This window comes from Tachyglossus aculeatus, chromosome 8, assembly GCF_015852505.1.
Source record: "Tachyglossus aculeatus isolate mTacAcu1 chromosome 8, mTacAcu1.pri, whole genome shotgun sequence".
NCBI classification, from domain to species: Eukaryota; Metazoa; Chordata; class Mammalia; order Monotremata; family Tachyglossidae; genus Tachyglossus; species Tachyglossus aculeatus.
Window position 1 is genome coordinate 45,248 of NC_052073.1, and position 15,006 is coordinate 60,253.

General features: G+C 47.5%; 1 protein-coding gene across 1 annotated transcript in view; it reads left to right on the forward strand.

Annotated features, from left to right (window-relative positions):
* The first annotated feature begins 5,325 nt into the window (after window positions 1-5,325).
* ATP8B4 (ATPase phospholipid transporting 8B4 (putative)) overlaps window positions 5,326-15,006 on the forward strand; it is a 78,276-nt gene continuing 68,595 nt past the window's right edge. The window contains exons 1-2 of the mRNA XM_038750365.1: window positions 5,326-5,390; window positions 14,239-14,297. Coding sequence (XP_038606293.1) covers window positions 5,363-5,390; window positions 14,239-14,297 — 87 coding nt within the window. The 5' untranslated portion in view covers window positions 5,326-5,362. The remainder of the gene's footprint in view (window positions 5,391-14,238; window positions 14,298-15,006) is intronic.

The window sequence follows — 15,006 nt, forward strand, 5'->3', positions numbered from 1 at the left end:
TTAAGCACTTACCATGTGCAAAGCACTGTTCTAAGCTCTGGGGAGGTTACAAGGTGATCAGGTTGTCCCACGGGGGGCTAACAGTCTTCATCCCCATTGTCGGGTAGGGACCGCCTCCATATGTTGCCAACTTGTACTTCCCAAGCGCTTAGCACAGTTCTCTGCACATAGTAAGTGCTCAATAAATACGATTGAATGAATGAATGGGGTAAAGACCACACCTGCCTTTTCCCATGGGCTGCATCCCTGCCGGGCAACTCACTCATTGTGAGTTGGGGCCCCAGTGGGAACATGGCAGACACAAATGAGGGAATGTGAGGGGAGTTGGGTGAGCCCCCTGTTGTTCACTGAATCCCCCTTATACGGTCTCAGTCCTAAGGCCAAGGTTCTGCTGCTGCTCCTGACAGGAGACCCCAAAGTCACTGCTGTGGTCAAGGCCTGAATGTGGTTGCTGCCTTCAGCCTTTTAAAAACTCCCAAAAAATGTGCCTCCACCTGCCTGGGAAGCCCCATTGACTGTAGGCCCCTGTTTACTCTTTTGTTCCTCTTCGACCATCTGTGAACCAGTAACTCAATGAAAGATGGTTTTCTTTTTTACCCCGAATGAAAGACAAAGCAGGAGAGCCAGCTGGGGCCTCTGGGAAACTTGCCAAACCAGAAGGACTCTGTTCACATTCCCAGGTTTAACGCAGGTGACATCTGACCCTCAAAAAAAAGAGTGTTCAGTCCCTCCGGGCATGTCATCCAAAGCCAGTTCCACTTTAGCAAAAACTCTGGCTCTGGCTCATCCCTTCAGCATGAAAGTCTTTGGGGGCTATGGCATTGTTAAGGCCTCAGAATGATTTGCTCACAGGATCTTAACTGTGATCAGTTCCCCAGGAACACACAGTCTACTAGGAGATGCTCACTTTTTCTCTTGCCCTTTTAAAATATTCCCTTATAGCTAGTCACCTTATTTATTGCCCTTTATAACCAAAACTTTTTTTAAAAAAATTGTAGAATAATTTCTGGGGCATTCAGGTTTCTTATGTATGCTGAGAAATGTAACGGGAAGCAGCGTGGCCTAGTGGAAACAGCATGGGCCTGGGAGTTAGAAGGGCATAATAATAATAATTGCGGTTTTGTTAAGCACTTACTACATGCCAGGCACTCTACTAAGTGCTGGGGTGAGTACAAGCAAATAGGGTTGGACATAGTCCCTGGCCCACTTGGGGCTCACAGTCTTCAATCCCCATTTTACAGGTGAAGTAACTGAGGCACAGGGAAGTTAATCGAGTTGTCCAAAGTCACACAGCATAAAAGTGGCAGAGCCAGAATTAGAACTCAGGTCCTTTTGACTCCCAGCCCGTGCTCTATCCACTAAACCACTTTGCTTCTCAACTAATTCTGGCTCCACCACTTGTCTGCTGTGTGACCTTGGGCAAGTCATTTAACTTCTCTATGCCTCAGTTACCTTATCTGTGAAATGGGAATTAAGACTATGAACTCCATAAGGGATATGGACTATATCCAACCTGATTAGCTTATATCTACTCAGTGCTTAATATAGTGCCTGGCACAAATTTAGCACTTGACAAATACCAATTAAAAAAAAAAGTTGTAGCTAAAATAAAATATGCTGGTTAAAAGTAAAAAAACAGGCTGGATTACCCAGATTCTACTTTAAAATGAAATAACTTTGTTTTACAATTGACCCTTTCCCAAAGTGTCCACTGCTCTGCAAATGATAATTTCTCCATTTTACAAACCATTTTTACTTAATTGGGATTGGCAATTCCCGCTCCTCTTGAATTATTTTGATTGTTCTCAAGTTCTGCTCAGCCAAACATTACTTAGTGGCCAAATCAATTAATGGAATTTATTGAGCAGAATTTATCGAGCAATCATTGCATGCAGAGCACTGTACCAAGCCTAGGCATCTTGAATCAAGAAATGAACAGCAAACATGATGTGGTATTCCCGGTGAATTGACTCAATCCTGTGTGAACTTCTGTATCTGTGGGAAGCCTCTTCATTCCAATTCTCCACCCCCCCACTTGATTCAGCTGTAGCCCTTGATCCGGTTTTCACACATGCTCCAACGATGCTCCCTTGGCTGCTACTGTAAGACTGCTCATGGAGACCTTTTGCCAGGGGACCTTCGATGGGTCTGTGAGGAGTGGGGGACCCGCAAGTGGGGGCCACTTGGGGCAGGCAAGGGAAGGGCGAGGAGGCCCTGAAAGCCAATGAAACAGGCCCTCACCCTATCTTCCTCCTTTGCTGTATAAAGGAGGTGGGGATCGTGGCTCAACCTTCCTGCAGGAGAATCTGGGCCATGCCCCCATGGCCCCATGGACTCTGTAGCTGTCAGATGACAGGAATCAGTCAATTGGTCACTCATCGTTCATTTTCACTGAGCGCTTACTGTGTCCAGAGCACTGCATTTGGACTTGTTCTTGGGAGAGAGCAGTATAATTCAATCGTATTTATTGAGCACTTACTGTGTGCAGAGCGCTGTACTAAGCACTTGAAAATAATAAGTAGTGGAGCCAGGTTTCAAACCCATGACCTCTGACTCCCAAGCCTGGGCTCTTGCCACTGAGTTAGTAGACATATTTCCTGACCACAACATGAGGTGGAGGGACAGACATTAATCTAAATAAATATGTTAAATTATGACTATAAACCTAAGTGCTATGGGGCTGAGGGAGGGGTGAATAAAGGGTGTGAATCCTATTGCAAAGGTGATGCAGATGGGAGTGGGAGAGGAACTGAAACTGGTCGCGGAAACCACACAGGAAACCACACCGTCATGTTGCTAAGGAGCTGGAAGGGGAGTTGCAGGCCTCCCGGCAGGGCGGGGTAACTCTTCTATCCAAACAGCTGCAGGCAGGGGCCGGGGCCAGGGGCCCCCAGCCTAGCTCCAGGGACGCAGGCCAGGAGGGGGTCGGGGAATCGCTTGCCGGTGAGTCTCGCTCCTACACTTGGAAAACTGGAGGAATGGGACAGGAGGGTGGGATCGGTGAGCTGGGACCCGGCTCAGCCCACCTGGTCAATAGGGGAACTGGCCGACGACATGTTTGTGTCTTAGATTTGCCAAAATCTGGTCCGGTTCTAGGACAAAGGCTCTGAGGGAACCCGGAAACCAGACAGGTGGCTTCCCAATCCCACCCAGAGGGAGAGCGGTGAAGTCCGTGGACTGGACTCTCTGCTCAAACCTATTTCTTTTCACTTGCTCCATCAAGGGCTGAGAGGAGGGACACCACCCAATCTTGAAGCCTGGGAATGACTCAAAGCTTTTCAGGCTATGGAAAGTGAGCAGGTGCTGGGGCCTTTCTCCAGGCAAAAAGAGTGGGTGAAACTGTGGCTGTTGGGGGGCAGTTGAGGGGCAGCTGATTGGCAGCAGAGGAGCAGAGGGAGCCTGTACGGGCCATGGCTCGAGGGAAGTGGCAGCTGGGTCCACAGACTCCCTGATTTGGAACACTTGCGCTAGTCAGGTGGGACCAGAAATGAGGCTTCTGGAGGGGAGGAAGCAATTGAGCCTGGAATCCCCCAGCAAGTCCCTGCTGCTAGGCCCAGCTCCCTGCCCTGAGACAAGAAGGATTAACCATATTGGTAGAGGGCCACCACAACATTTAACTCTGTTTCTGAGAGGCTAAACCAATGGGGGAGCAAATATAAGTTGGAGTAGTTTACTTCATCTGGGTCATTAATCAGAATGTTTATGAGATTTGGTGCCGGTATCCTCCCTCTAGGCAGACACCAGTGACAACCACCCCTCTGGGAACACCCCTTGGGCCAACAGGACGCTGACCACTGCCACCCCTCTGGAAGTAACCCTTAAGTCAGTGGGCCACTGACGATGATGCCCCCTCTGGAAGTGTCCTTTGGACCGGCTTCCCCTATCTGGAATTTATTTTAATGTTTGTCTCCCTAACTAGTCTGTAAGCTCCTTGTGGTCAGGGATGATGACACCCACCTCTCAGTAGGGTGGACAAGCCCACCCTTCCTAGGGGATAGCTGAGAGAATGCCATTTGGAATGGACTCAGAATCCTGCTCAATCAACCAATCAATCATTCGTATTACTTGAGTGCTTACTGTGTAAATAGCAATGTAGTAAGGGCTTGGCGGAGTACAATAGAACAGAGGTGGGAGATATGTTCCCTGCTCCAAACAAGCTTACAGTCTAGAGGGAGAGGCTCCAGATGGCCTTGATCTAGCACATCCCTCATCCCTCTTCTTTCTGGCTCTGGAAGTAGAACAACCAATCAAGCAAGCGAGCAATGGCATTTATTGAATGCATGCTGTATACAGAGCACTGTCCCAAGTGCTTGAGTGAGTATAGTACAATAGAGTTTGTTGACATCATCCCTGCTCACAAGGAGCTTACAGCCTAACTGGGGAGACAAACATTAAAATATATTCCAGGTAGGGGAAGTTATAGGGGTAGGGGTAGGGTGAGTAAAGCCAGGGTTACAGCCCAAGGGACAATCCGAGCAACCCAAAATTGGGGTTTCAGTAATAAGCACCCCTGACTGGCAGATAGCTGATCTGGTCTCACAGCTGAGGATTCATGAGCTCTGTCCATGCTGGGCTCTGGTCTGGGAGCCCTGCCTTAGGGGCTGTGGCCCAGTACCAGGGCAGCATCTAGAGTTTGGCTGGCTAGGGTAGATGATCACCTCTGCCCAGGGCTCCAAGTTTGGGGCAGGGGGGAGTTGAGACCCTGAGGCTTTTATGCCCTGGTTGGCAGCTGAGGGCCAGCTGAGGCACAGTCCTTCGGTGACCAGGTGTGGTGAGGAGAGACGTCGCACTGTCCGACAGAGCACAGACCTGATGTCCGTCAGCCACCTCATTGGGCCCACTGCTGGGCTGTGATCACGCCAGGATCTGGGAGCATAGAACAAAGTCCCCGAGGGACACTCGCCTGCTCACCGGCCTCCGGGAACAGCTCCTCCCCCAAATTGTGAGCCTCAAGTTGGACAGGGTTTGTGCCTGAGCTGATTGTCTTGTATCTACCTCAGCTCTTAGTAGTTCAGTGATTGGCTAATAGAAAGTGCTGAACAAATAACACAACTGACATTATTACGATAAGAGGCAAAGCAGCTTCAAAAGATGCCCTGTGACTCTTTCCTAGAACTGCCTGGCGAGACCCCTGAAGTCAGAGTGAGCAGGCTATGAGGAGGGCAGCTCAGTGCCATGGCATTCCCTGTCTGCAGCACTCACTACAGTGCTCTCACACAGTGGCTACTCAATAAAGGCTTCTGATGGATGGCTCCGAATGGCCCCAAGTGACTTGATCTTTTCCAGTCCCAGATCCCTCATGCACTTTTCCTTTTGTATAGGAAATCTTCTGGGGCCCAGAGAAATATGAGCTGATGCTAGGATGCTCTGTGCAGAAAAGAAATTGTTGGGTAAGTAATCCACTCAGCTGATGCTTTCGAATGCTTGAAGCTACATGAAATTTGAAAATGTCAAAAAGACAAGTATTTTTTTCTGCTGAGGGGTGATTGTGGTGTTCATAGGAGGTGATCAGCAAGACAGTTGTGCACAGTCCCATCTGCAAGGGTTCAAGAGCTGGTAGCCAAGTTCAGGGGGTCATGAGCTGGAAGCTAACTGCAGGAAGTTGTGAATTGGAAGCCGATTCAGGGGGTTGTGAGGTGGAAGGCTAAGTGCATGGGGTCATGAGCTGGGAGCAGTGTGCAGGGGATCATGTCCAGCCCCTCCTCCATGGGGCTTGAGCCTTGAGCTCCACTACAGTTCCCTGCATATGGTTTGTTTTTATAGAACCATTAGGTGCAATGGCATTTTTACCCTGATCTGAGGCTCTGCAGGTCTTCCACCATTCTGGTTCTTATTATTACAGGTCTAGGATGATGTTAAGTAGCACCTACTAGTGTGATTTGGGAGCTGCTGTGACCCAGGCACCTTTCAAATCTCACTGCCGGACAATGATATGGTCTAGGAGGAGCCCCTGCTTGGACCTTGGGCACATCCGTGATGCCTTTCTCTTCTCTGGGAGGCAGAGGATGGTACCAATCATTACTACCTGATGTTTGGCATGTTCACAGGCCAGGAGAAGCCTGTTGCTCTTTAGTCAGTCAGTCAATCGTATTTATTGAGCACATACTGTTGTGCAGAGCACTGTATAAAGTGCTTGGGAGAGTATAATATAAGAATAAAACAGACACATTCCCTGCTGACAATGAGCTTATAGTCTAGAGAGGGAGAAATACATCAAAATAAATAAATTACAGTTAAGGACATAAGTGCTTTAGCTTTCCCATCAAGTGGGTTCTGGTTGCTTTTTTCCATGCCTCGTCAACTCCTGCCCATCCCTGTGTTGAAATCTCCCGAGACTGTGAGCTAGTCAACTTTCGGAGTCAATATAGCAAGCCTATCCAGGTCCTCATAGAGGTTTTCCTTTTTTCCTTTTACTTCATTTCTCTCTGTCTTCACTGGGGCATTTGTGCTAATGTTTTATCTTTGCTTGGGGGCCATGAGATCACTCAGGCCTCAGGGCAGATATGGGGTGAGGGAGACTGAGGACCACCTGCTCCCCAAACTGATACACGTGATGTCTCTCAGAACAGGGGAGGCCTCTTCTGAAGCTTGGGTACTTGCTCCCATCTTCTTGAACTGACCCTCAACCAGACAGTCTGACATCCCTCAGTACTACGATACTGGTCTGTACCTGGCCAGCTCACGGGCAACAGGCATCAACCATCTTTGAGGATGGTATGAGCGTCGGCCATCTTTGGGGGTGATGACTGCCAGCATCACTTGCTAGCACCTGTTGTTCCTTGATGAGATATTATTTTCTGTCTAAGCTTTGATTTTCTTCTTTGCACCACAACATAACCTTTGCCAACATAAAATAAAGAACATAGTCAACTGTGTGCTACCGAATCACAATGTGGCTTCAGACCAAAACAGAGCACAGCAGATATGATCTGTGCAGTGTGTTGGATTCATGACAAGTGTAGAGAGCAACACCAAGACCTCTATGCTGTGTTCATTCACCCTACAGAAACATTTGACCTCTACAATAGACTAGAGCTCTGGAAACAAATCCAGCTGCCCTGAGAAATTTATGCAGATTCCCCCAGCTATTCACCAGTGGGAAGGTCAGTTGAGTCAGCACTGTTGATGCTCTGACTAATCCTTTCCCCTTGACTGTCAGGGTGAAGCGGGGCTGTGTGGTGGGTCCAGTACCCACCATCTCTCCCATGCCACCATGCTTGAAGATGAAGGGAGAGATCCACAAGCTGGAGTCAGAATGCACTTTCAATCCACTGGGAAACTCCTCCAGCTCAATAGGTTCTGAACATCAAAAGTCTTCGAGACTGGGGTTCAGGAACTGCCGTACACAGTTTGCACAAAGTAGAACATATCCTCAAGCAATGCTGCTTCATGGAAGTCAGGAAACTGGGAGTCAGTTTCCAGAGACAGACCACCCCAGTGCACTGCGATCCAGAGAGGAGCAGCTCTGTTCAAGTGGAACCTTTGAAAGGATTGAGAAACAGTAAGGCAAAAGTGAAAACAGTACTGACAACACAACAAGGGAGTATGTGTGTGTCTGTGTGAGTGAGTGTGTGTGTGGTGTGGTGTGGTGTGGTGTGGTGTGTGTGTGTGTGTGTGTGTGTGTGTGTTCATGAGCATGCACACGCATGTGTCCATTGCAGTTGGAACTCTGGGTCCCACATCAGCATTCTCAGTCCCACACCCACCTTCAGGTGAATTTCACCATTGGGCGCTTCATCTTAAAAAATGAAGGGTAACTCTCTAGATAAACTGCGCCAGGGAGTAGCTCTGGAACAACATAGAGACTGGGAGGAGACTAAGACCACTGCTTCTAGTTTGACGTGAGATTATTTTTTAAAAAAAAATAGCACTTGTTAAACACTTACTTTTTGCCATGGACTGTACTAAACACTGGGATAGATACAAGCTAATTAGGTTGGGCACAGTCCATGTCCCACATGGGGCTCACAGTTTTAATCCCCATTTTACAGATGAGGTAACTAAGTCACAGAGAAGTGAAGTGACTGGCCCAAGGTCACAGAGCAGATAATGGTGTAGCCAGAATTAGAACGCAAGTCCTTCTGACTCCCAGGCCCACGCTCTCTCCACTAAGCCACACTTCCTTGTGGCTTTGTCCCTGAATGTATCCAGACTGTCTGTACCCTGATTCCCCAAGGTGAGCCTGCTTTGGTTGTGCTCTGCATTTTAGTTCCAGTTGGACAAATGGGAGTGTGGGTGTGTGAGAGCACTGCTTTCCGTTTGGGACATCACTGTTCCTTCTCCTCACTTACCTCATTCCAGAATGGGTCCAGAATATGCTGCCTGAGAGGGTCCCAGGTCGGACTCAAGCGCTCATTTGATTGGCATCACTCAAAACTTGAGCTGGCGGTGGGCACTGGGAGAGCTTTTAAAGACCATGTGTTTTCTTGCCAGAGAAGAGAAATACAATCTATTAAAAATCTATAAATGAATTACAATCTGATGTCAGGACTGACCCAGCCAGTAATAGATAATAAAATGATTAATGCTTCGACTCCTGCCCAGTTCAGTTGTACTGGACTGCAGACTCACCTCCAAAGCCAAGCTTGCTGATTCTTCATCTCCCCACTGGATTTGTTGTGCTAGGTTTCAGAGAGCAGTCTCTTAATTACCTTGTATCTGCTCCTTGCCATTTGTCATTTCAGACTGTCCTTCTTTGACCCCCACCTTCTCTTTCCCGGCCCCAGATGCCCGAGAAAAGAACCATGGAGTCAGAGGTCCCAAATCTGTCCCCCCACCTGGATCTGCCCCCGGGGGAACCCAGGAGCCTTGGAAAGACAACACACTAAACTGCCCTGGGCATGCTCTGGTCAGGACAAGGGCAGGGCCAGCTAAAGTCTGGGACCTGGAGACTGTCAGTTCCTTGTGGATAAGCATCATGTCCATCAACTCTATTGTCTTGTACTCTTCCAGGTGCTTAGTATGGTACTCTGCAAATAGTAAATGCTCAATAAACACCACTGACTGCTTGAATGATTGGGAGGAGGTGAAGTATGAGTGGGGTAGATGGGGAGGGTGGGGGCGGAGGAGAAGAAGTGGAGGGGAGAGACTGTCAGCCTAGTTCAAAGCCCTCTAAATCCAGTTCTCAGCCAAATTTTTAATTCAGTTATGGGAGTGGGGAAGATCTCTTCATGCTTGTTAGGGGAGGAGAGGAGGAGCATAATTTAGTGGATAGAGCACAGGCCTGGAAGTCAGAAGGATCTAGGTTCTAATATTGGCTTTGCCACTTGTTTGCTTTGTGACCTTGGGCAAGTCACTCACTTCTCTGGGCCTCAGTTACCTCATCTGTATAATGGGAATTAAGACTGTGAGCCTCATGTGGGACAAGGACTATGTCCAACACAATTAACTTGTATCTACCCCAGAGTTTAGAATAGTGTTTAGCACACAGTAAGTGCTTAACAAGTAATACAATAATAATTATTATTGTTGTTATCATTATTATTATTATTATTATTATTATGACAGAGAGAGGGAGAGCATGAAGAGAGAGAAACCTTGCACTGGAAGCAGAAATGGCTCTCCCTCTCAAAAGCAGGGAAACCAACTTTCTGAGAAGGGGTGAGGGTGTGGGTGGGGTGCAGGTGTGCACCTGGATGGGGAACAAATGCTTTCATGAATTGGTGTGGGGAGGCGGTGGGGGGATGTTGGGAGAGTGAGGAAGGTCTTAGGAGAAGAGTGGTCTACGTAGGGGATGGGGTGCTGATAGAGGTTTGGTCTTGAGGGGAGAAAGATGGCTCCCAGCTAAGCTGACTCTTTGGAGAAAAACGTAGCCCAATTGAGGAAGCTGTCAGTTCAGTCAATTGTTGCTCAGGCATCTCCCATTGCTCTAGAGGTGACTTCAGGGATAGGTCCAGAAGGCAGCTCACCAAATTACATCCTGGGAAGTAAGACCACCTTTCTGAAAATCCCGGAGGGCTGAAGGACTGGGAAGTTCATTCATTCATTCACTTATTCATTCTATCATATTTACTGAGTGCTTACTGTGTGCAGAGCATTGTACTAAGCACTTGGGAGAGTACAATACAACAATAAACAGACACATTCTTTGCCCACAACGAGCTTACATATTAGAGATAGAGAGACAGACATTAATATAAATAAATACATTACAGATATGTACTTAGTGCTTTAGGGTGGGGAGGGGGGAAGAATAAAGGGAGCAAGTCAGGGTAATGCTGAAGGGAGTGGGAGAAGAGGAAAGGTGGACTTCCTCAAGGAAGGCCTCTTGGAGGAGAAGTGCCTTTAATAAGGCTTTGAAGGGGGAAGGGTAATTGTCTATCAGATTTGAGGAGTGAGGGTGTTCCAGGCCAGAGACAGGATGTAGGTGAGGGGTGAGCAGTGAGATAGGTGAAATGGAGGCACAGTGAGAAGGTTAGCATTAGAGGAGCGAAGTGTGCTTGTTGAGTTGTAGAAGGAGAGTAGTGAGGTGAGGTAAGAATGGAAAAGGGGATGGAGTGTTTTAAAACCAATGGTGAGGATTTTTTTTTTGATGCGGAGTTGTATAGGGAACCACTGGCGTTTTTTGAGGAGTGGGGTGACATGTCCTGAATGTTTTTGTAGAAAAGTGAAGTACAGACTGCAGTGGGGAGAGGCAAGACAAGTTCCAGTCTTTGCAGGGGTGCTGTGTTCTCGGAGGGGCGGAGCCCCCCAGCAGGCCCCTGACTATTCTTCTCAGACCATCTCTGTCCTGATCTGACTGAGCTGCCTGCCACTGTGGAGAATGACACCGGGAACTTTGGTGCTGAATTAACTGGTCAAGAGCAAATTAATCAAACAACAATTTAGATAACCAGGATTACCCTTTGGGACTGGAGGTGCCTGGGAGCTAGATTGTTGTGTTCTTGGGAGAGGCCCCACGAGACCAAGAACAAGAGAGGGGTTGGGTCTGCCCGGAAGGGGAGCGGACTAAGGGCACCAGGAGCTCTGCGATGAAGAAATGTCGAGATACCCTTTGATGACTGCGAGTAAAGTGAAATGCTGCTGGGAATGTTCTACAGAGTTCATTCTTTGAGTTGGGAGCTCCAGACCCTCTCCTCCTTCTCCTCCCTCCTTCCCTAATCTTCTTCCCTGTGACTCCTCCTCCTATTTCTTCCTCCTACTCCCCACCACCTCCTTGTCCTGTCTCTTAGTGTATTTGCCAGCAGGGGGAGGGGATGTAACACACTGGGATGCTCTCCTATTTTACCCCCACTGGAGAATTCCATGTTGTCCTTCCCACTGGAGGGAGACATGGTCCCACAGTTGGCATATTGTCCCCCAGTGGTGGGAGAGGATGGGGGGACAGCTTTCTATCCAGGACAGGACATTCTCTCCTATCCTGCAAACTCTCTTCTTCCTCATCCCTTGGTGCGATGCCCTGAAAAAATCTTCCAAATTATGAATTATGTTCAGTGGGTTTAATCTTTCCACTCAATAAAGGATTCTTCCAGAGAACTCCAGTAGATTTATCTGGCCTGATATTACCTTACAGAATCCAGGTTCCCTTACCAACTCACTTGACAACACCATCACCCTACCTGTCTTTCAAGCCTGTGGCTTTGACTTTATCCTTGACTCCTCCCTCTTCCAAACACCATATTTCTATTGTCACTATGTCCTGTCAGTTATGGAATCTGCCCTTTTTTTCCACCTGAATAGCTACTACACTGATCCAAGCACTTGTCATATCCTGGCTTGACTATTGTTTCAGCCTCCTTGCTAAACCCCAAGCTTCAGTCTGCTGTTCAGATCATTCTGAAACATTGTCCTAAACACATCTTCCCCTTCCTCAAAAACTTCCAACAGTTGCTCATTCCTTTCTGTCTTAAACATATTCCTGACCACTGGCTTTAATATACTCAGTTACCTCTCCCTTCTATGTATCCACTCTCTCCTCCCACTACAACCCAGCTCACGTCATTCATTCCTCCCCAACTAATCTATTCAATGTGTCTAATTCTCACCACTCCCACTGCCAACCTCTTGCCTGTGCTCTCTCTCCCTCCCACCTGGAAACCCTCCTGCTTCATATTAGATAGACAAAGCTCTCCCTATCTTCCATGTCCTTCTGAAATCACATCTTTTTCAGGAGACCTTCCTCTATTCACTTCTCGTCTCCCCGTCTTATGTCTCCCAACACAGCACAGAAATAGCACTATTGCATCACCGAATCACTAAAGTACTCACAATCCCCAGTAGTACCTATGTCCAGACCTTGTCCATGCACTCTATTTCTTGAGAAGCAGCATGGCTTAGTGGAAATAGTAAAGGTTTGGGAGTTAGAGATCGTGGATTCTAATCCTGGCTCCACCACTTATCAGCTATGTGACTTTGGGCAAGCCACTTAACTTCTCTGTGCCTCAGTTACCTCATCTGTAAAATAGGGATAACCTGATTACCTTGTATCTACCCCAGCACTTAGAACAGTGCTTGGCACATAGTAAGTGCTTAACAAATACCATCATCATAGTCATTATTATTATTATCATTATTCCACCCCTACCTGAAATTTACTTAAGTGTCTGTCTCCTCTGCTAGATTGTTAGCTCACTGAGGGCAGGGAAAATGACTGCTCAATGTATGTACTGTCCTAAATGCTTAAGACATGGCTCTGTGTTCAGTAGGTGCTCGGTCAGTTCTAACAATTGACTGGAGCAAATATTTCCCAGTCAATCATATTTATTGAGCACTTACTGTGTGTAGAGCACTCTACTAAGCATTTGGGAGAGTACAATATAACAATATAACAGACACATTCCATGGTCACAAGGAGCTCCCACCAGGAGCCCCCAATAGGGATGGTGGGGTAGGTCCCACTGGACCTATCTGTGGACTGACCTTCTGCCTGCTCTGGGAAGCCCCAAACCCAGCACCTACCTGCCCTCAATCTCTCTAACTGCTTAGTGTTGGGTTTGGGGGGAGGGGTGAGTGATCAAAAGAAGAATTATTCTAAATCCTCTGAAAGACACCCAGAGCTGCAGGGAGTCATGTATTAACTGGTACTGGTGTCCATGCCAATTTAAAAAAATGGTATTTGTTAAATGCTTACTATGTATCAAGCACTTGTACTATGCACTGGGATAGATTCAAGATAATCAGGTCAGACACAGTCCCGATCCCACACCAAGCTCACAGTCCAAATCAATCAATCTGTCGTATTTGTTGACTGTTTATTGTGTGCATTCATTCATTCAATCATATTTATTGAGTGCATATTATATGCAGAGCACTGTACTAAGCACTTGGAAAGTGCAATTTGGCAACATATAGAGACAGTCCCTACCCAACAACGCAAAGCACTGTATTACGTGCTTGGGAGAGTACAATGTAATAGAGTTGACAGACACATTCCCTGCCCACAAGGAGTCATAGAGAGAACAGGTATTGAATCCCCATTTTTCAAATGAAGAAATTGAGGCACAGAGAAGTTAAGTGAGTTGCCCAGGGTCATACAGCAGGTGATTAGAACTCAGGTTCTCTGACTCCTAGGCCTGTGCTCTTTCCACTAGGCCATGCTGCTTGCCCAATCATCTCCAGCAGGGAATGTGGGAAAAATATGTGCTATGGCTCTGCCGTGCTGTTCCAGGCTTCTGCTGCATCCATTGGCACTGCCACTGCCACCCACTTCCGCAGCTCCAAGTCAGACAGGCTGGGTCGCCTTAATTCTATGCATTCTCATTTTTAAGCCCTCACAACCTCCTAGTGAGGTAGGGAGAGGCAGCGATTCTCATCCCCATTTTACAGATGAGGACCTGAAGCCCGGAGAGGTTAGGTGGCAGGCCTAAGGTCACACAGCAGGGCCATGGAAGCACTGGGTTTAGAAAGCAATTTTCCTGACTCCCAGCTCAAGCTCTGGCTTTTCCACTCGATCCCACTGCCTGGACTGGCTGGACACCCTGCTCGGGAACTCCCCGGGGTCCAGCCTGCAGAACCATCTCTGCTCAGAGCAAGGCCCTAGTGGAGTCAAGGTCAATCCATTGGGCCTCAGAAACATGAGAAATTTACAGTTTCCAATTTGGGACTTTCCAACAGGGGAGCAGTTAGTGTGTTCCAAACTTCAGGCTGAAAAACAGCAAGCGAGCCTCCAGGGGATGTTGAAGAAGGAAAATAAACCTCCTTCAACCTTGATTGCTACTATGGAACTGATATGGTGTTTGTTTCCTGGTTTATTGTTCTGATGCCTCGTTTCATCTGTCATTTGCCTCTTTCCTTCTGCAGAGGCGGAGCGCAGAGTGAAGGCCAATGACCGAGAATACAATGAGAAGTTTCAATATGCCGTAAGTAATGGTCATCCATGTGTGTGTCGCCCTCACTGGTCATACTTCCCGGGCCTGGGAGTTAGAAGGACCTGGGTTCTAATTCTGCCCCATTTGTCTGCTGTGTGACCTTGGGCAAGTCATTTATTTCTCTGTGCCTCAATTAACTCATCTGTAAAATGGGGATTAAGAGTGTGTGAGACAGGGACTGTGTTCAACCTATTTAACTTGTATCCACCCCAGCACTTAGAACAGTGCTTGATGTATAGTAAGTGCTTAACAAGTACCATAATAATTTTATTATTATTATTATTAGATGGTACTATGACAGAAGCAGGGGTTATTTCACTTGTGTTCACAGTGCTCTACTCGGCATCCACTGCGTGCACAGCACTTGGCTGGGCATCTGCTGTGTGAAAAGCACTGAACTGTGTACTTATGGTGTGCAGAACACCAGACTGGGTAACGACTGGGTTCAGAACTCTATATCAGGGGTCTGCTGTATGCAGTGTGCTGTACTGGGTACCTTCTGTGTCCAGAATGCTGTACTGGATGAGTCCTTTGTACAGAGAATTGTATTGAGCCCCTACTGTCTACAGAGCGCTGGACTGGGCATCTGCAAATGTTCTACAAAAATAAAGTCACAGTAGTGGCCGCCCATAGCTTGTAATCTAATGAAATGTGACATCAGGAGCCTCAGAAAGGAAAAGCAGACAGGAGCCAATAAACC